This window comes from Leptopilina heterotoma, unplaced genomic scaffold (genome assembly GCF_015476425.1).
Source record: "Leptopilina heterotoma isolate Lh14 unplaced genomic scaffold, ASM1547642v1 Lhet_132, whole genome shotgun sequence".
In the NCBI taxonomy this organism is placed as follows: domain Eukaryota; kingdom Metazoa; phylum Arthropoda; class Insecta; order Hymenoptera; family Figitidae; genus Leptopilina; species Leptopilina heterotoma.
The window spans coordinates 731,027-752,945 of NW_025110851.1; the positions used below are offsets into that span (position 1 = coordinate 731,027).

At 37.7% G+C, this 21,919-nt stretch overlaps 1 protein-coding gene across 1 annotated transcript; it reads right to left on the reverse strand.

The window, feature by feature from the left end:
- Positions 1-13,439: 13,439 nt before the first annotated feature.
- On the reverse strand, positions 13,440-20,307 carry LOC122513066. Its single transcript, XM_043629301.1, has 3 exons — positions 19,551-20,307; positions 14,779-15,383; positions 13,440-14,650 (listed from the first exon to the last, which is right to left on the reverse strand). The coding sequence occupies exons 1-2, from the start codon at positions 19,940-19,942 to the stop codon at positions 15,167-15,169; spliced, it is 609 nt and encodes a 202-aa protein (XP_043485236.1). The 5' UTR covers positions 19,943-20,307; the 3' UTR covers positions 13,440-14,650; positions 14,779-15,166.
- Positions 20,308-21,919: the final 1,612 nt, after the last annotated feature.

Consider the following 21,919-nt stretch of genomic DNA (forward strand, 5'->3'; position numbering starts at 1 on the left):
CCACGGAATTCGGCAGCTTGGTGCCTCCCCAAAATAGAATTTTAGAGCTATCTCAAAAGCTCGATATTTAATTTAATAAATAAATTCTGGTTTGTAACAAGCTGATGGTGGCAGCGGTGGGATCTATCCACGCGTTACCGCCCTGCTTCGTTACCTGGTAACCTTGTTACCAGTGGCGCCAATTTATTTTCTTTTCACCAATTTATTTTATTATCACAAAACTTTTGCGAGCACTGGTTAGTCGCTGGTGTTCCTACCCCTCACGGGTAACTATAGTTTAATTTTCCATGATGATTTTTGACTATTTCTTTTCTGTTCTACTGTTTTCGATTCTAGTAGCCAAATTTTCGAGTGTTCTGGTTTTTGAGGTTCTGTCTGTCCTTTCTACTTTGGTCGCTGTCGTTGGTTGCCTCTTTTAATAAATACAAAATTTTGCTATTGGAGGAATAGTAAAAAAAAAATACGTTAATTAATTTACGTTTTATTGGTTTTGAATAGTCCGTGATGACAAGTCTCCGTGATTCGCTCACTGGATGACATGTCTCCGAAACTTCACTACTGATGATTAGTACTAATTCCGACTAATAGCATATAAACCTTGAACGTGGCGTGAACTCCCGTCAGTTAACAAAACTGTGCAGAATATTCTATTAATATAATTAATTGAATTTAATTTTCTGTGATTAGTCCGTGAAGACAAGTCTCCGTGATTCGCTCACTGGATGACATGGCTCCGAAATTTCACAGTTAATTCTTTTGCATAGCCTTGTTTAAAGGACGGAAAATTCTAATTGTTACTTCAGGGAAATTGCCTTAAGTTAATTTCAACAATGAACGACAATGCCTGGTAATTTCCGACAAAGAGGAAAAAGAAATCGAAGAAAGGACAGACCCAAAAGGGTTCGAATTCCAGAACGGGAAGAGAAAATTAAGGCGGAGATTAGTACTCCACAGGAAATTTTTAAGAAGCCTTCTGCACCCATTAAAAAGGAGCAAAAGGAACCCTTAAATGATTGGAAAGAATTTTCCAATTATTTTGAACACCTTTTAAATAAAGCTGAGGCCGAAATTAATAAGAACAATAAACGTCGTGAAATCGAAAGGCGTGTAAGGGTGGCTTTGGAAGAACGGGAATTAAAAGATTGATTAGTTTTTTTTTTCTCAATGACTATTCCCGAAAATTCCTATCGCTTTGGTAGTACCTTTGCCATTTCGGAAATTCTACAAGGCGAAATAGTTACCGTCTCTATAGATTTTTGTTATAAACATAACTACGTTTGTGAAAGTGTTCTAAAATTACACTCCCCTATCCTAGGTCATCCAAGTGCAGATTATATCAATAACACCTATGTGGATATTCTTGGATTCGTATATCTCCAAGTCGCAAACCAAACGGTGTGTTTCCAGGTAGTAGATTCTTTTTATTCCCACACCTGGCCAGTGGCCCCCGCAATACTTGGGCGAGTAAGTTGCATCGATTTGGCTATCCTCTAATTGACCGTATAAAATCCTGCCATTTAATATTTCCAAAGGAAAAGAAAATATATGATAGTGTTTAAATGCGTATTTGTTGGGATTAGTAGAAATTAGTCCCAACGACTAGCAAAACAGAATCGCTGGTTGTGGGTACAAGGCCGCATGATTGGAGAACTTCCGGTCGAATCCTAGAGAATTCTATCGGAATTCGGAAAGAAGGAAATTTATTTTCTTCTTTCCCTTATACTAGGAAGCGCCGTTGTGATAACTAATCGTCCCGCCTAGGAGAGCTCCCGTGCTGAATCTGTAATTTGACACCGTCAGGATTTCTTTTGTTTTGGGGTTAAAATGTCACTTTAAAGTATCACTTAAAATGTCACTTTGAAATGTCCTCTAACCCAGGAAAATCAAAAAGGGGAAAACGCGCCGGAAAACGACACATATCAATCGAACTAAGAACAAATAGGGCACCAGAATCGGAAATTTATTACCGCCTCACCAAGCCCGTGATAAAGTTAAGACCTACTTGTAAGGTTGCACCCACGGTCAGACAGCCAGAACCTGCCCAGCCAATTCTAGTACAACCACGAATCCCCATTATTGAAATTGACTTGGACGTCGAAGTAGCACTAGCACAACGACACATAGCATACGCCCAAGAAAATCATATTAGAGTAGTCCCCGCACTACGACAAAATACAACGCAACCTGACGACGACTCAGATACCACCTTAGAATACGATAGCGATGTCATGATTATTGATTAACCCTATCGAATGTGCTATCAACGGCAAATACCGGACATTGTTCCCCCCCCGATTTATCTACTCCCAAGGCAACCAGAATTTATTCCCCCACCAGAATTTATTCCCCCACCCCCCGGAGTGATTCCCATTACCGATGAGATGAGGGAAAACATTCGAAACAGAATCCGGGAACGAAGACGAAATCACCCCTATGCAAACTAACGATTGGACTAAGCCGAGTAAATGTCTGATTTTTACTACTTTGTAGAATATAGTCCTAAATTCCCCATATCAAATCCCGAATTATCAAATCAATCGGAATTGAAATCCATCCCTCTCGCGTTCATAACATCCGCTCATATTGTTTCCATAACCCCAAGAAATAAGCTCAAAATCCAAGGAATAGAAACTGTCAAGATCAACCTTCCTCCAAAATAATTCATGTTCCCTCGCAGAAGCACCATAGTCACTGGATTTTCCCAGGACCAGTGGTCGGAATTAGCAGAAGGAATAGATTTAATTGGGGAAAGATACGAAAGTCTTGTGAAACAGAATTCAGAGCTACTAAAACGATCAGCTGATCTGGAAAAACAAGCATATTTTCTCAACACCTCCCTGGCCACTCTTTCACAAGCTACTTTCACACAATCCCAGTTAGTTTCAAGTGTCGAAAAACGGGCACGTCAGCTAAAATATGCTATGGATTTTTTAACTAAAAAACTAGACGAACTAAAAATCGAATAAGAATAGAGTAATGACACCAGAGTGGAAAAATATCCTTTTTAACAATTCCGAAGAGAACATTCAGAAGATTAGGACCCTATTAATATTCTACTCCCGAGAAAGCGCGAATTTAGCGAGAACCAATCTCCACCTCCAATTGGAAATAGAATGTCTGGAAGAAAAAATTAACCTTATACACGTCTTAATTACACAAGAACAAGACAAATCTATTTCGCTTACCGAATCCTTAAGCAAAGTGGAAAAGTTATTAACGGACCTAAAACTATAATGTTCTTAAGAAAAAAAGAGATTATGCCCCTGTCTCAATCAAATTCATCCCCATACTCAGCACCTATCGAAAGGATAACTAAAGGTGAAAATTGTAGGTTATGCATAAAGTTCCGAGCCCTTAATGACAAACACCCAGAAGTTCAAAAGGAACTCGAAGCAAAAATCACAGCTTTACTCATAAAAAGGGCTATGCAGGATCGAGAACAGAATTAGAAAAAGGGAACAAGTATATAAACTTGAACACAGCCAACTGCGCCAAGCTGCAGGAATTTTCCGCGGTGGCGACGCCCACAGTCTCAAGTAACATTTTCCTCCTTTAGAACTAATTTTATCTCTAATTCTACACAATTCTCTCTGTCTATCTCTTTACTCAACATTAACAGCACACACCATGTCTCAGCACGGTGACTCTGATCCGGACGATCTACAGGATAGGAACAACGAACGGGATAGGAATAACGAACGACGTCCGGGTGGAGGTCCACCCGGAAATGCCGTCCTAAACGGAACTATGAACCCCGCGGGTGCGGACGCAAGTTCGGCCATTGACCGACTTACGTTACGCACAAGCGCAGGTGACATACCAATATTTGACGGAAAAACCCCCCCCCTGCGAGATTTCGTGCAGGCAGTGAAACGAGCCGGAATTTTTATCACCGACGTAGCGGAACCCGAATATATCCGAGCAGTCCTTAGTAGGTTAGATGGCCAGGCTCATGCTAGCTGTGAGCATAAAGAGTTTAACTCACTAACCGAGTTGTTCGAGCATTTAAAAAAAAGATTTGCGCAGACAAAGAAATACCAGTGGTATTTTGAACATATAGTGACGATAAAACAAAAACAAACTGAAACTGCGCACGATTACCATGATAGGCTCCAAGCTTTGATTAATGGGGCTAGACATGCCCTGGAACCAAAATATAATAAATTGTTCCGGGAAATAACAAACGATGATAGGGAAATTAGGCGGAGGGAATGCGATATTATCCTCCAACCGATTAGGGATTGCGCGCTTGACGCTTTTGTCAAGGGATTACCCACCGAAATATCAAAATTCGTGGATGCCCGTAACCCCCACAACATGAAGGAGGCCTTGGAGTATGCGCTCCATGCAGAGGAACGTGAAAATTATTCGGAAAAGCCACGTTCCACTTCGTATCACATTAACAAGATAGAAGAAAGACCCCGCCCCCCCCAGTCCGTACTCTAAACAATTAGAACAACATAATTCGGAGGGAAAAAGAAGGTCTGACCCAGTACGAGGATCTGCGTCCCATGCCCCCTCCTCTTCGAATCATCGGTCCTCAGATGTACTCCATCTCACTCCGGAACAGTTGGGTCAATTCTACAGGTCAATGATGCCTCAATACCCACCCCCATTTCCGTACCCTTCCCCACTCCCGATGAATATTCCATCTCATAACTCCTCATACTATCCTAATCCAACATTCCAACAGCCAATTCCACAGCCAATCCCACAAGCAAATCAACAATCAGTCCGAGCACCTGGACAATATTCCAGACAAAATCAAGGGTATCATCGGTGCTAGCACACTCGCCAAGGGCTACTTCTCCTGCGCCCCCAGGGGAATTTAAACTATCAACCGGCTCGTCGTCAAGACGCGACAGCGAGCCCGACCCCCCAGCGTCCGAGGAATGTACAGTTCGCCGAGAACACTGTCGGTTCTCTACAACAGGAGCAGCGGCCCAGGACTCCCCAGTAGTTCTACTACAGGCCCCAGAATTCAAGCGTGACAAGGTTCAATTCCTTGTAGACCCAGGGTCAGATTCGAATCTGGTTAAACTATGTGTTTTGAACCCTGAACTCACACTTGTCAAGGACAAGTGCATTGAGATTTCCGGGATAACAAATCACGTGGTAACAACACTGGGAACGGTTAGCTTAACTATTTCCAGCAGCCCTGTGGAATTCCATGTGGTTCGAGATAGCTTTCCTATTTCCACACATGGGATACTCGGAAGACCATACTTACGGAAAGAACAGGCGCAAATTTCCTTTAGGCACAATACCTTGGTAACAGTGTCCAACCCAGTGACCCCTATCCCCTTTGTTGATAAGGAATCACTGGAAGCCAGGAAAGCCCTGAGGTCTGAAATTAAACCTTTCACGCGAATTCTGCGTATTCAATCTCGAACACGAACTCCTGTGGCCATTGATGTCATAACCTCTGACCTTAAGCAGGGATATCTTCCCCGAATAGAGACTCCCACTGGACTCTACCTAGGTGAAGCCCTTGTCACAAATAACAATGGCATCTGTCACGCAATGGCAATTAATACCACCGAGGAAGATATTGATGTACGCATCCCTCCCCAAGAACTAATTCCTTTCGATTTTTGTAAATTCCCGGGGGAAGAACCAACGGATTCAGAGAATGACACTCCTGACCCCGGACAGTGCCCGACTTATGCAGATAGAGTTATAAAGGTAAAAAATGCACTGTTTTTGAACCACCTAGCTCCTGACGAGCGTAAGATCGTTTCTAAGTGGGCAGAGGACTACGCAGATATATTTCACCTAAATGGGGAAATGCTAACCTGCACTAACCTGATACAACATAGAATCCCGACTATAGACAATAAAGTCATACACAAAAAACAGTATAGGTCCCCGTTCGAAGCATTAGATCAAATTGACAATCAGTTAAAGAAACAATTTGATAGCGGTATCATCGGGCATTCTAACTCCCCTTATAATGCACCTCTTTTAATAGTACCGAAAAAAATGGATGCATCGGGCGAAAAGAAATGGCGAGTCGTAGTAGACTATAGGGCTTTAAACGACAGTATTATAGGTGACGCGTTTCCGCTTCCAAGTATAAATTACGTATTTGACCGACTCGGAAGTGCACGGTACTTTACCGTGTTTGATTTAGCGAGCGGTTTCCACCAGGTGGAAACCCACCCCGAGGACAGACACAAAACTGCTTTCTCCTCGCGAAACGGACATTTCGAATATAAACGAATGCCTATGGGAATAAAAAACGCACCCCCTACCTTCCAAAGGTTGCTCAATAGTGTCCTAAACACAATGCAAGATTCTGAAGCGTTCGTGTACTTAGACGATATTATTGTCTATTCAGTTACCTTAGAAGAACACGATAGAAGGGCTCGACGGCTATTCAATAGACTGAGAGAAGCTAATTTAAAACTTCAACCCGACAAGTGCGAATTCCTAAAAACTGAGGTAGCATACCTGGGACATATTATTAGTGAAGAAGGGGTAAAACCGAACCCTAATAAAATCACCGCAATAAAAAATTTTCCACCCCCTAAAACACCAAGAGACATTAAGAGTTTTCTTGGCCTCTCGGGGTATTACAGGAGATTCATAAAAGATTATGCAAAACACGCTAAGCCCCTCACAGAATTGTTAAAAAAGGACGTCACGTGGAAATGGGAAAAACCACAAAGGGACAGTTTCTCTCGATTGAGGCGGTATTTATGCAAGGAACCTGTTCTCCAATATCCAGACTTTAACGCGACTTTTAAACTAACGTGTGATGCCTCCGAGTATGCGGTAGGTGCAATCTTAACTCAAGAAAAGGACAACATCGATTTGCCCGTCGCGTACTATTCCAAAATTTTGAACGCCAATGAACAAAAATACCCGAAGGCAGAAAAGGAGTGTCTCGGCATTTTATACGCCATGGAACATTTCCGACCCTATCTCTATGGACGAGATTTTACTTTGGCTTGCGATTTTGAACCAGTTCACTAGATGACCTATATTGAGAATCCTGGAGCCCGAATCCAAAGATGGAGGATTCGTATGCAGAATTATCAATATAAGTTTGAATGCAAACCTGGAAAAATCAATAGAATTGTTGAAGCACTATCCAACAATCCTGTTGATCATTCAGGTGAGCCTAAAGCTGGTTCGGATTCCAACTGGTCGGATTTACCCTCCTCTGATCCGGATAACCTAGGCGCTATATCGAAAGTGTCGAAACAATTGAACGATGTGAGCCCTAGCCCTAAAGCCTATCGAGCTTTACCCATTAATCGTTCCTCCACTAGTAAAGAACAAGAAAGTGCGCGAGTGAATCCTAACGATCCAAAAGACAAGAAAAGGTTACTTCAAAGGCCTACCCAATCATTAGAGCGAACCGGAAGCCTAAAGGAAGGGTTAAAATCTAAAGGATCAAAATCAGGAATTCCTGCAAAAGCCGGAACAAAACAAAAGGTTATTGACCCCACCCTCCCCAGGAAACCAGCAGCAAAGGGAGGATATCTTGGACAACCATCCACGAGTCAAGGACAGCAACGACAACTAACTATTTTAAAGAGACCCAGCAACCTGGAGGTCAGATCTGACCCACCTAAAATAAATCTCAAAAAGCAGTCACGTAAGGCCGAACCGAAACCCAAATCTGAGCCCAGGGGCAGAGGAAGACCAGTAGGCAGCACGAATTCAGCGAAACCTACAGGCGACGAAACCTTCCGTCCCACTAAAAAAATAAAAATAAACGCGGCAGACGAGAGCTGCATCGCCAACCGCCTGCGCCCGCGCAAGGGTGCCATTTCTGTAGACCCCGACGACACTGACTCTACACTATCGTCTGCTACTGAAGCAACTTCGGAGGAAGAACCAGAAAAGGAAATCAAAGAGTTGTCAGAAGAAGATTCTGATCCCCCTGTTTTCCGGAAAGCCTACAGTGCCTTTCCCAACCTTCCACCTCACCTTCCCCTTTCTCAACCCTCCACTTCCAAAGACGAAACCCTGGACGCATATACAGACGTCTACGTTGATGGAGCATGTTGTGAAAATGGCGGATCCAGCCCGAGAGCCGGAGTCGGCGTTTGGTTTGGTAAAAATCACCCTCTCAACGTCTCGCAGCGATATAGAGGCAAGCAAACTAACAACGCCTCAGAAATTGAAGCAGCAACTATTGCTGCTAAACAAGCTATAAAAGCAGGAATTCGAAAATTAAGGATCAACACTGATTCCAAATACCTAGTGCAGAGCGTCCAAGAGTGGGTACCCAGATGGCAGCAGAATGACTGGAAGACTACTGAAAACAAACCTGTAAAGAATCGAAAGGTTTACGAGAAGTTGATCAAGACTCTGAAACCTTTGGATGTAGTTTGGAAACACGTCCCCGGTCATGAAGGAATTCCTGGAAACGAAAATGCTGATCAACTGGCAAGAGAAGGAACATTAAAGGATCCCGAACCTGATTCATCATCATCTTCGGAGTCAGAATCAGAAGAACTACCTCCCGACCAAGTAATCATCAAAGGGCAACGAAGGATCAGCAACAGCAGCAGTGAATCAAGTAATCAGGAGGATCCTATTACCGAAACTCAACATCTTATCCAAGGAGTGAATGAATCCATTAATAAATTCAACTCCTTCACAGACGCAGGAGCAGGTGTCTCTAATCTCACGAACAACACCCTATTCTGGGATTATGAAGGATTGGACCACGCTTCCAGAAGACAGTGTGTCTCCGATGGTGAGGATGATCAAGAGCATTTGGACTACTTGAGGACCCAGGATCCTGTTGATGAATATGACGATGGACTTTCAAGGAGAGTAAAGGAATTTCTGGATAAATACAACCAGAGCCGAGCTGAGGATCAATCCGGAAGAAAAACCGACGATCCTATCGAATATCGACCAGCCACTGACACCCCTGCCTATTCCCAAGAAACTCCATTGACCACCTGCCCGCCAGGACCCAAAAGAAAGAGCATCGTTAGATTCAAAGAAATACCAGAAGTCTTCAAAGCTGCGAAGGATGAACAATCAAAAGCATCAAACCTATCACTTTCAGGAACTCCAACAGCCCCTTTTGCACAATCAACCCCCTTCACTCGATTTAAGAGTAACTTCGACACCTCTAAAGAAGCTTTAATCAATAGAAAAGCAAACTCGAAACCAAGACGAATTCAGGAAATAACCGATAAGGAGCGATCGAATAATGTACTATCGGGCAACTCACTCTTAGACATTAAAGAACCCTATATTGATCCTCCCCTTTCGCAATCAGGAAGTGATGATGACAGTGAAATCGGAAGTGAAAATGATAGTGATGGTGTACCCCAAGAACCCTCGCCACAAAATAATAAGCCTTTTGAATTTATCCAAAATCAGTGGACCGAACCTTTGACCTACAGACGTGACAATTACGCACATTTCATTTCTGAAGATTGCGAACCTACTAGTCCGATCGCCAAACTACTAATTGCGACGGAAAAGATTGACCTCCGAGAGATTAGGGATAGCAAACCCGTGAAAGGACAAATTTATATTACCCGTAACGGAAAATATCGAGTTTATTCGATTGTAGTAAAGAGGTATCATTTCGACGACATTAGTTGGGATGATGTGATTAGGGGACTTACAAATTTAAGGAAAATTTTAGAAACAAATGGTCAAAATTCTTGTAGAATAGCGAATACTGTAGATTTGTTAGGTGCAATTCCCCAAGGAAAAATGGCTGAACTCGTTACAGGAATTTTCCGCGGTGGCGACATTACTATCACCCTCTGCCACGGAAGAATAGAAGTTCCTCCTGTAAATTTGCGCAATGACATCATTGCCGAGTTCCATTCCAGTCTAATCGGTGGACATAAAGGAATTTCCAAAACGTACCGTAGAATTCGGGAACGATACTACTGGCCGCGAATGCGCGACGAAGTTACACAATACATACGCGGATGTAAGAGTTGCTTCGAGAACAAATTAGTAAGGGCACGAACTAGGGAGCCGATGTTAATTACCGACACTCCAGCAATGCCTTTTGATAAAGTTTCGCTGGATACGGTTGGGAAACTACAAACAACCCCGAATGGAAATCGTCACATCCTCACGATGCAGGATAATTTTTCCAAATATTGTATTGCTGTCCCAATCCCAAATATCGAGACTAAAACAATTGCCCACGCAGTGGCAACTAACCTTTTTTCTGTCTTCGGAGCACCACGATGCGTGCTGACTGACAGAGGAGCGAGTTTCGTGAGTTCATTGATGCGTAAATTAGAAAAAATTTTTGGCGTCAAACAGCTCACCACCTCCGGATATCGACCACAAACAAATGGTGCACTTGAAAGAAGCCACATTGAACTGACGGATTATATCAAACATTATGCGAAGGATTTCGACGATTGGGATCGTCTGCTTCCATTTGCCATGTTCAATTATAATACATCTGTTCATGAGGCTACGAATTTTACACCATACGAGCTTGTGTTCGGCCACTTGGCAAGAGCGCCAAGTTCGTTGCCTCATGGTCCGGAGGTTGAAACTTATGGCTCTTATCTAAAGGACCTCATTACTCGAATGAATGAACTACAAGGTCTTGCAGCCAAATATCTGGTTCATGCAAAGGAAAGGTCGAAACAAACCTACGACAGAAAATCTAAGCCTTTGATCGCCAAGCTAGGCGATCAAGTCTATGTATATAAAGAAGTTTGAACAAATAAATTCGACAAACGAGCCGATGGTCCTTTCACTGTTGCAGGATTCACTGAAAATAACAATGTGATCCTGGAAAGTGAAAACGGCACGAGATTCGCGAAGCATAGGGACAAAATCATGGTTGCCCACATATGATTTCAATCGCTAATTTTAATATTGTTTTAGGGATGCAGAGAGCCCAAGGACCCACTATGATGAGAATCGCTGTTGTAACCCTACTATGTCTCCTTTCGATCATATCTACAGGAAACGGACGGGATGTTCTAAGTCGACCGGATATACCTACAGGAAGTGACCAGTACCAGATCACCCCTTTCCAATCCAGCAGCGGGATGTACTTCGAGTACATCGGGGAAGTCAGGAGATCGGTTAGCAATTGGAGAATTGCTGTCTTCCTGGATGTTGGAAAGCAGTGCCGATTTTTCGACGACCTGAAGCAGCGCCTGAGGAAGTTGGGAGCACAATGCGAACCTAAAGAAGAATGGTGCCTAGATGTAATGGAATCATACCAATGGGAAGATAGATGGGAAATGGCCTCTGAACTTCAGGAACAGTTCCGAGTCCAAATCGAGGAACTAGAAAACACTAAAACAACCTCACCTAGAAAGATGACCTCTCAATTGCGAACAAGGCGAGCGGTTCCTTTACTCGGATTCCTAGGGAAAATCGCAGGACCAATCATTGGCGTGATGACGTACGACGATGGAGAAAAATATAATGCAGCTATTCAAAACTTGAACGAAGCCCAGGCCAACCTATCGCACCTTGTTGGAAAACAGACCCATGTCGTCAGATCACAACTTGACTCGTTACATAGCCAAGTGCAGCGACACGGTTCCCTGCTGCAACATCTACAGGAACTAACTCCAGACGCTGCTCGACAAAGGCCTCACCAAGTCAAAGGCTGAGATGGAAAGAAGAAACCTGACCTACGCAATAGCAAGAGCCCTGAGACTGGGACTTGATCATAGCATCCAAGCTACATCCACCATGCTAGATGCAGTTCATGAGGCCAGAAAAGGAAACCTGCATCCAGGCCTCATTACCTCCGCGCAACTGGAACCAATCCTTCGCGAAGTCCAGGACAATCTCAAGGATGTCAAATTCCCATTAACAGGACCCAGGATCAGCATCGACGAACTCATGCGCATTTCTACGGTCACAATTCTCTGCGAGAATCACCAACTTAAGGTGCTTATTGACATTCCTCTACTGGAAAAATATAATTATCAGGCTTTTAAGCTACATTCGCTCCCCACCATCCAAGAAAATTTTGAGAATGGCACAGGAAGAGCATATATAAGCTCAAAATATGATTATCTAATCATAGATGAGGATCAAAGGACATACCTTTTGCTAAAGGAACGAGAATGGAACCGTTGCAAAACGACGACCTCATTCCACGCATGCTTGCAAGGTGTTCCTATTTTTGATTTCCAACAACGAGTGTCCTGCGAAGCTTCACTCTTAATTAAGCCAACCTTGGAAGCCTTAAGGTCCTGCGAAATAAGGATCACTAGCAACCGAGATTCTTATTGGAGACCGCTAACTACCATTGGCGGATGGATGTTCTCTTTTGCCACCCCAGAAATCGCTACGATCGTATGCCATTCCTTTAGTCCACTTAAGATAGGACTAAATAACACCGGTATTATAAAACTAGGCCCTGGTTGCTCTTTAAAAACCAAGGACACTATTATACCAGCCACTACCTCCCAAACTGGAAAATCTGAATACATCTTTGAATCAGAATTGCATTTAAATCTAACCAAACTGTCACCACTACTGGCAGAATATAACCTTTTACAAAAAAAATCAGAACCCCAATTTGAATCCGGCCTTGGAATTGAACCCAAACTTTCCATCTTCGAGACGAATTCCAAGAATTTAGATGACCTAGAGCAGCAACTGCAGGAACTGTCCCTTCAACGCCACCTAAAAGGGGAACATCGAATTTTGACATATGGATCATATGGAGGATTGATTCTACTGTGCACGGCCTTCTTACTGTATATATGTCGCACACCATTTAAAACTGGAGTCAACAACCTTATTCAAGGACTTCGCTTCAAGGCGAAGGGCGAGGGTTTCGAATTACCAGTATCGACACAAAGGAAAACTAAACACACAGTTGGCCAACAGGAAATTCCGGACTCACTGTACGCAGACATTGCTTCATCTTCAAAAGGACCAGTCTCTGCCAAAAAGGAACCAACAGTAGCTACACGGACATCAACTTCTACCCTCTCGATCGTTGATCACAGTGATAAAAAGTCTGCAACAATTGAAGAGCCCCAGCAACGGAAGATCAGATGACTGATTGAAGGACCAGAATCCTGGACCTGCCACAACCTCACTGAAGACAGCACCAAGAAAAAAGGAAAGCTCTCCACAACTATCAGACGCCCCACCACTAAGGGCTCATTATTCCAAGCACAACCTCGAAGATCGTCAGAAGAAGGTTAGTTTCAATACAAGACGCGGTTGGTGTTAAGTTGAATTGAATTTTAAATTAAATTGAATCAATAAATGCAATATTCAAAGCAAATACACGAATTAAAAAAAAAAATATATATATATATATATACATTTATATGTATTTTTAGTTATTTCAATTAAGATTTTCACTATCTAAAAAAAAACACACGATAGCTATTCTAGATATAATTTTACAAAAAAAAATCTTTTATTTTAATAAGGAATAATAGTTTTAATATAATCTAATAACCTTCAGTTAATAATAATACTATAATTATAATGGTTCCGCTTGTAAAAGCTCTATATTATAGTGAGAAGTGTCGATGACGTCAGCGCCGTTGGGACGGGTTCCGGCTTAATCCCTCTTTCATTAGAAAAAGAGAAGAATTTTCATGAGGGAAGCTTACGTGGTCTTACCGACTATGCAGCCACTTGGGCTGCCCTCAAAATCGCTAAAACTTCCTTTCTACCGTTTAGTCAACGCGGTGAATGTTCATGTGCCTACTGCACATGAATATTTACCCATGAGCTACGGGAGTTTTGGGTCAGCGCCTGGTCATCGACAGTTCTTGCTATACTAACAATTGTTTATAATATTAAGCCTAAAAGAGTTGAATACAGTGTAGTGAGAGGCGTCGATGACGTCAGCACCGTTGGGACGGGTTCCGGCTTAATCCCTCTTTCATTAGAAAGAGAGAAGAATTTTCATGAGGGAGGCTTACGTGGTCTTACCGACTATGCAGCCACTTGGGCCGCCCTCAAAATCGCCGAAACTTCCTTTCTACCATTTAGTCAACATGGTGAACGCGCGCATGCCCCTGGCATGTGAGCGTTCACCCATGAGCTATGGGAGTTTTGGGTCAGTGCCTGGTCAGCGACGGTTCTCACTATACAATCAGTAGCCGTTTGCCTTCTTAGCATATTTTAATTTGTACTTACTCCGGGTCGTTGTGCAGGGAATTGCGGAATTAAGAACATATTAAATGATTTCAATAATTAATAAACCGCAGTATTTACCATGAATAAGTTAAATAACAGAATCTATATACTAAATTTTAACTTTACCTTCTTTAATTATCAACAGTATATATATGTTCCAAGTAAGGATTATCTATATTATCGTTAAATATAATCAAACAGATCCATATTCTTGATAAGGTTAACCATTAATCAATTAGCTGATCTAACAACCAGTTTCCGGGTTTCTGCTCACACGACTGTCCGCGGTGCCGCTGGGTGATGGTATGAATAATTTTGTCGTTGTTTATTCGGTTAAATTTTATTTAATTTATTTATTTATTTCTTTTTACTCTTCACAGAAACAAAAGGGAATTAATTACTTAAGTGAAAAAAAAAAGGGGGCAAATAACCCTGGGTAGCCCCTCAATAACAATAATCAATCATCCCCCCCTCTGGTCCACTCCCCTTTTCTGAGTAGGCCCTCCGGACCCACTTCTTGCCATTGCTCCTCGTTTTCTATGTTGAAGGACTAAAAAAAAAAAGGGGATAAGTCATGAGGGAATTATATAAACTAAATTCGTTAAATTTAAGAAAAAGGAATAAACAGCGTCAGACGCCCTGACAGCTAAAAAAAAAAAAAAAAAAAAAAAAACTTACCAAAGCCCATCGATTGTATCCCCTAGCCAGCCCCTTGGCATCCCAAAAGAAAGCTTGTAAGAACGTCAGCCTTAACATTCTTTCAAAGGGCTGGAATCCCGTAGAAGGAGGTATTGCTGGAAGTGCGCGCTTGGAGCTAAAAAAAAAAAGGGGGGGAAATTTCTTTACTCGTTTTTTTTACTACATAAGATCAAAACGACAAACTACTTCCACGCCCTTACCAGAAGATATTGCGCCCGCCTACTCGCCAAGCTCCGTGAAGCATTTTAGTAAATGCTTGCCCTTCCGTAACTTCAGAGAGGCCCACAAACTCCCGCTAAAAAGGAACGTAAACAGATTAGATGAAAGCAGAAGGAATTTCCTTACTTATTTAGTTTCTACTATGTACTCAGCCAAGCACGAAACATTTTACACTCACCGGAGCCCAGAATCCGCGACATAGATATCGCTGGGTAAGTTCATCCCAGCGATATTCTTGATACCACCGAGTCCTCGAATAAAGTTTGGGGTGGCTGTCACGAACTAAACGCACGTCGTGATGCCACACGTCAGTTTCATCCATTCGGCGAGGAGCCGGTCTCCAAGACCCAAATTTAATCAAGAATCTAAAAAAAAAGAGAGTTTTATTGTCTCATTTGAAAATTTGAAAGGAACAACAATCAATATTAACAAAAGCGCTAGATCCGGTAATCTGCTCGCAGCTTGAAGTTAATTTCATTATTTTGTAATTTTCATTTCTAATGTTTATTTGGAAATTAATGTATTAATAACCATCTAATTACTCCAAAGAATTAAAAATATATATATATATATATATATAATTGAGTTTATTCGAGGAATTTTATTCAAATTTTGAAATAAATAAACAAGAATAGTTGATTAGTAATTGGTTATTGATTAAAAAAAAAAAAAAAAAAAAAAAAAAAAGAGGAATTTATTTCACTCTTAGGTTTACGTTATTCCGAATTCCTGCATCACATTTTATAAGTATGCTTTGGTAATAACCTGATAAAATTATAATAATTGTTAATTAAAGCTATTACTATCATTAGTAATATTAAGATATCTGTTTAATAAGTATCATAAATAACTAAAATTTTGAAACTAATCTCTATAATCTTCCTTTATTGTTTATTATTATAGTTAGTACTCTATTATTATTGTTACAATTAATTAAATTAAATCACAGGCATCACAGTTAGCCCCCTTCTCCTTTTTTTCCCTTTTACTGATCAGAAATAAAATTTTTAAATATATGCCAATATATAATCATAAAATTTATATTAAAGTTTGAATGGAAAATCTTTAAGGGTAAAATTTCTGTGGAGGAGAAGCATAGCAGCATGGCTGACATTTTGTCGGGTTTGGGATAACATCAGATTGTATATATTTAATATTGCTCTTCAAAGTTCAATAGCTAAAAATCCATTAAAATGGTTATTAATGTAGAAAATAATGGAAAGCATAATCGCATAATTGCAATTTTGACAAAGGGAGACCAGCATAATAACATAACTACATTCAGTTAAAAAAAAAAAACAATCGACATAATTAAAAATGAAAATAACCTTTAAGAATAAAAACAATAAGAATTTTGTAATAAAAAGTTTTAGTGAAATACAACATTTTCGTACTTCAAATTAAATTTTTGGAAATTTCTAAAAATCGAATAAGAATTTAACTCATTTTAATTTGTTGTTTAGTATATTTTTGCCCCCTTTTGAGGATAAAAGGTACTGTGATGCCTGAAATCATGATCTAAGTATGCTCAGCATACTTAATTTATTATAAAATCTATTCCCCAGAAAAAAAAATCAACTCGTTCAACCAGGCATACTCGTACAATGTAGCAAGCTCGGTTATGGAAATCCAACACCGCGATAAGATTATCGTTCTTCAGCTTGAATACACTCTACCGAAACTATTTTCTACGCGGCGCGTTTAATTTTCCTTTCAATCATATTTTTTTTCAATCTTATTAAAATTGTATGGATATTAGTTGTATTTGTGAGGGAACTTTCTATTTGCGGAACGGTTGAGTCCTCCCAGAAATTGACATTATTTATGAAAATAGCTCGGTATTATTAAATAAAATTAATTCTGGTTTGTAACAATGGTGGCAATAAGAAAAATATATAGTTATTTTTTTATATTTTGATATTAAAATTTAAATTAAAAATTAAATTAAATTAAATCAATTCTTATCAGAATTCAACAGCGGGAATTAAATTGTTTTCTTGCAAATCTGTAGAATAATATACCTATTTTGAAAAATATAAATTATATTTATGTTTTAACGATACGACAAGATAAAATTCTTTAAAATATAAAAATTTTACTAAATTTCAAATTGTTTCAATTCTCAGAAAATGTTTAGGGAATTCAAGTACTCTAAAAAATGTTGATAGCTATATTTTGAAAAGCCCATTCTATTTCAGAAATTTCAAATTACCTTTCAAATTTAGATCATTTCGTGAAATAAGGATTTCAATACTCATTTTCTTTATATGCTTAAAATTCTGAAATACTTTCAATGTGAAACAGTTTTCAAATAGATACAAAATTAAATAATTCATAACATAATTTATTTTAAATTGTATATGTGTACCCGTTTATAGAGTTTTTGAGATTTATGTATTGAATTTTCTTCTTTCACTTATTTTATTACTACAAATTCACCGTAGAACTCTGACATAACAGTTTGGAGTATATATATTGTATATAAAAATTAAAAAAAAAAAAAATATATATATACTAATTTCACACAAGGACAGATCTCTCGATTTTATATTATGTTTATAATATAATGTAATATATAATAATATAATAATTATAATGTTTCATAATTTTGCATAGGAAGAAATGATTATTGTTCTAATAATTATTTTTAATTTTTATATATTAATTTTAACAAATTTGCTCTGGAACATTTTATTATTTATTTGTTTAATAATAACATTTATTAGAGTAAACAATTAAAATTGAAATATATTTTGTTAACTTGTTATTATTTTTTTTTATTATAAATAATTTCCCCTTGTTCACGAAAAAGTATAAATTTGAATAAATCCAAAGGTAATAATAATAAAAAAAATTTTACAGGAATTTCATTATTTCCAAATTTTCTATGAATTTCTTCGCAATATTCAGCTGTCTTCATGAATGATGGAATTTTTGCAGGAATTTAGTTTTGTCAGATAGTGAGATTCTTGTTAGGAATTCAATTATAAATAATAAAGCTAATTGCAGAATTTTAACTATTTTAATACAATTTTAATCGAATTCCTCGAAAAATGTAATTATTTTAAAAAAAAAATTTTTTTTTATTAAAATTTATCAAGAAATTTAATTATTTTAAGAACCTTTCCTACAATTTATTTATTAAAATTTAAATGCTGTTTTTAATAAATTTTTAGTTGAATTTCTTTAAAGAATGACATTATTCCATTCAAAACTTCTAATGCACTTCTTTGCGTAAATTATCAATTATCTTACAAATAGTAAAATTCTTCTCTAAAATTGGATTATTCAAAAAGAAATTTTTATAAATTTCTTGGCAAAATTTCAATTATTTTCTAAAAAAAAAATTTTGTCCAAGTTAATTATTTTTAATATCTACTATTTTAATAAAATTTTGCAGAAGGATTCAAATTGTTTAAAAAAATTGATTGATGCAGTTCTTTAAAGGAAATTCAATTTTAAGAGACATATGTAATTATTCAATAGATTTTCGGGAAATTGTTTTTTTTTGTATTTGAATAATGAAATCCTCGTGGAATTTTCTCATGGGAATTCATTTGAAGGTGGATTTCAGTTGAAATTTTGGATTATAATCGAATATCAAAAGTATTAGTATTTATTTCTAATACATATTTAATTGAAGAATTTACAAATATTTTAAACTTCGTAAAACTGAATATTGTAAAGAAATGAATTTAAAAAAAAATTGTCAAGGAACTTTTTTTTCTCGAAAATTGTTGAAAGTTATCAATATCTTCATGTTCCTTTTTATTATAAATTACTTCAGTTTATTTTTGTGAATGAATTGAGATTTTATTATAGTCTAAATTGATATTGCAATTTATTAATTTTGGCAAATATTTTCGTACAATTTGCGTACATTTAGTTTTGGAATAATAATATTAAAAATCATTCTATGAATGATTTTTTTTTTTGAAACGTAGAGATAATAAAAAATAATAAACGTTTTCATGCTCAGTATAACAAATGTAATAGTAGTATGCCCAAATAGTTGATAAACTATTTTAAGCAGAATAAAGTAAAGTAATATCACATGATACGAAAAACATAATAAATGAATATTAATATTTTAGTCAATCATAGTTTTTCCAACTTAAAAACAGGTAGAAATATAACACTTCCTAACTAACAACTCTTTTCTTAACACATTTTCTTCACTTCTTCTGTAATATTTTGTACAGAAAATTTAACAAATCAAAAAAAAAAATTATAACTGCTGTTCTGCCGCTATACAAATATACATATTTTGTCATAGAAATAGAGGTTATATCTAACTAACTGGTTCAATTGGTAACTAACGACAAATTGCTAAATGAATTAGTAAATATTTTTACTAATTTAAATTAGTAATAACCGAATGTTACTAATTTTACTATTTTGTTAGTGAAACTTCTGAAATTAACTAATTCATTAGTAAGATTTTGGTTTGCTAGTTCGATTGGTTGATTTTTGACTGATTCGGGTTTGGAGAGTGAGCAATATTTAGAATTTCAATAATTATTTTGACTTACCCGCGAGATGAATCCAGTTCCGCTAAAATTCGAAAAGACTGAAGAGCAGCATCAAACTTTAATAACTCGACAACCGCCTCCAGTGAAGGGCCCCTGTGAGCCCTTTCTTGTTGCTGACGGAGTTCTTCAGTCGAAATAAGGGCGGGAGGTTCATCCTGGTCGGTTTCCCTTTTGGTGGCACTTACGTCACGAATCCCCTCGAAGAGTATCTTGAAAAGGGCGCCTCTCCTAGCCCTACGTTGTTCCCCGGGATTAAGCCGGAAAATTTCTCCTACCCGCCAAAGGGAATCTTGAAAATCTTCCCAGTCCACGGGTTCGGATTCGGAATCGGAAAAAGCCATACATCCATATAGCTCCCTTCCATCACACTCACTCACTTCCGGCAGAGACATAGAAAAAATAAATTGTAAAAAAAAAAGAATAACAAACTGAGAAACAAGGAAAAATCCTGCGACCACACGCCACCCTTTTTTTTCACTTGCACTGTACCACCGTCAACCACTGGGCGCACTCGCGTATAAACAGGAGGAAAGATTTAAATGAAAAGGAGCAACGTCGTAGCTCAACGGTACCGACAATAAGACTAAACTACCACGCTCCGCGACACAAAGGGTACAGTTGTGTGACGCATCTCCATGTATCATGCTGGGTTGTCATATCAAACAAAAGCTACAGCAGTAATTACAGTATGAGCATTAAGGTTGAATTCGTTACTAATTCCTTTATTTACCAATTCTTTAATAACTTAAAATTATTCGAAAACAACAAATAACTTTTTATTTTCGTCCTTTAAGTTCAAAAGTCTCTTAAAAAAATTTTTTTTTAATGAAGTTTCTGGCAAAACTTGAATCATTTAAGAAAATTTTGTTATATAAAATTCTGGAATAATATAAATTTGCGTTAAATTAAAAAAATAAATTCCCTAAAAGAAATTAATTATTTTCAAAAGTTGTTAGTAACATTCTAGTAGAATTGAAATGAATTTAAATTAAAAAAAAAAAAAATTTTAACCCACAGGAACTTCTTTTGAGAGCTCAAATTGTTTTTAAGCAGATAGCCAAACTCAGCTGAAATTCGACTCTAATTGGTCATCAGCTCCGTTTGATTTGTGTGCTACACTGTTGGAAATATAGTTGGAATTTTGAATAACATTTAAAGATCGTAAGAATCGTATAGTAAAATTAAACGTAACTTATAAATGTTTTCGGTACCACAAAAAAAAAAAATTTTATTTTTTTGTTGAATTTCTGAATTTATAAGGAAATTCAGAACATTTTAACAGTGTTATCGAATATAAGGTAATTTGCTGATTACAGTAGATCTTATTTATGGTAACTGACTATGTAATGGGTAATATGGAATTAATTAATGTAATTGTCTTGTACAGACCCGATAATCTTAATTTAATAATAATTACTAAAATAAATAGTAATTAGATGGAAAGTTAAAACAAACCAAGAAAGGAAAAACGGTGACCGTAATAATGCATGTCGATTGACGTTACGAAGAAAACACTCTCGAAATTTCGTTGGAAGAAAATTAACCTTCATATCTTTTTTTGAAATTCTAACTTTAATTTTAATAAAAAAAAAAAATATAATGATAATAAATTTTGCAACACGAAAAGGAAATTTCGAGAAAACTATTTTATTGTGCAGAAAATTTAAAATGAAAACCGGATTTTAGTTATATTTTCATTGGACGTTTTGTGTTCTCAATCACGGCTATATTTTGTAACACCTTTCGATATGTGTTAATTATTACACTAACTAGTTATAAGAAAAAATTTTTAAGTACGCAATTTGAGATTGTAATAAAACTTGTACCCAGATGCGCTGTAAACCATTGAAAGCAAAATATCTATTGTTCTACTATAAAAATGCTAAAATGCTAAAATAAATGACTTTTCTCTGGGTATACAGGCCGATTCCATTCAACAAAATTATTGAAATTGTTTATTATCTAAACTAAGTAAAAACTATTGTTTTGGGGACCAAAACGGAATTTCGCGGTGGATTGTTACACATTAAAATATTTAATATATGGCAACAACGCCCAATGTTTTCTTCGGAGTATTCTTTCTAGCCTAAGACTTGCCACCAAGTAGCAAGCTTCGAGGCTGAAATATGACACTCCGATAAGCCGGACTTGTCAGCAAAAGTGCTTACACTCTTAAGCGCGCACTAGCACTAAACAAAAATGAAATTAATAAAATTCTCAATTTTGTCTCAAAAATTTAATTATTTTGCAGAATTTGAATTGATGAAATAAAACATCAAAATTATGGAATGTTGCGACAATGTTGCGAAGCCAAAATGGCGATAACCAACATTGTAACAACATCGAAATTATGGAATGTTGCGACAATG

What these genes read in the sequence shown, in the direction of transcription:
- LOC122513066 (XM_043629301.1), bottom strand. Translation starts at nt 19,942, where the DNA reads ATGTCTCTGCCGGAAGTGAGTGAGTGTGATGGAAGGGAGCTATATGGA. An exon ending in GAACTGGATTCATCTCGCGG is followed by an intron (nt 15,384 to 19,550) that starts GTAAGTCAAAAT and finishes CTTTTTTTTTAG; the next exon opens with ATTCTTGATTAAATTTGGGT.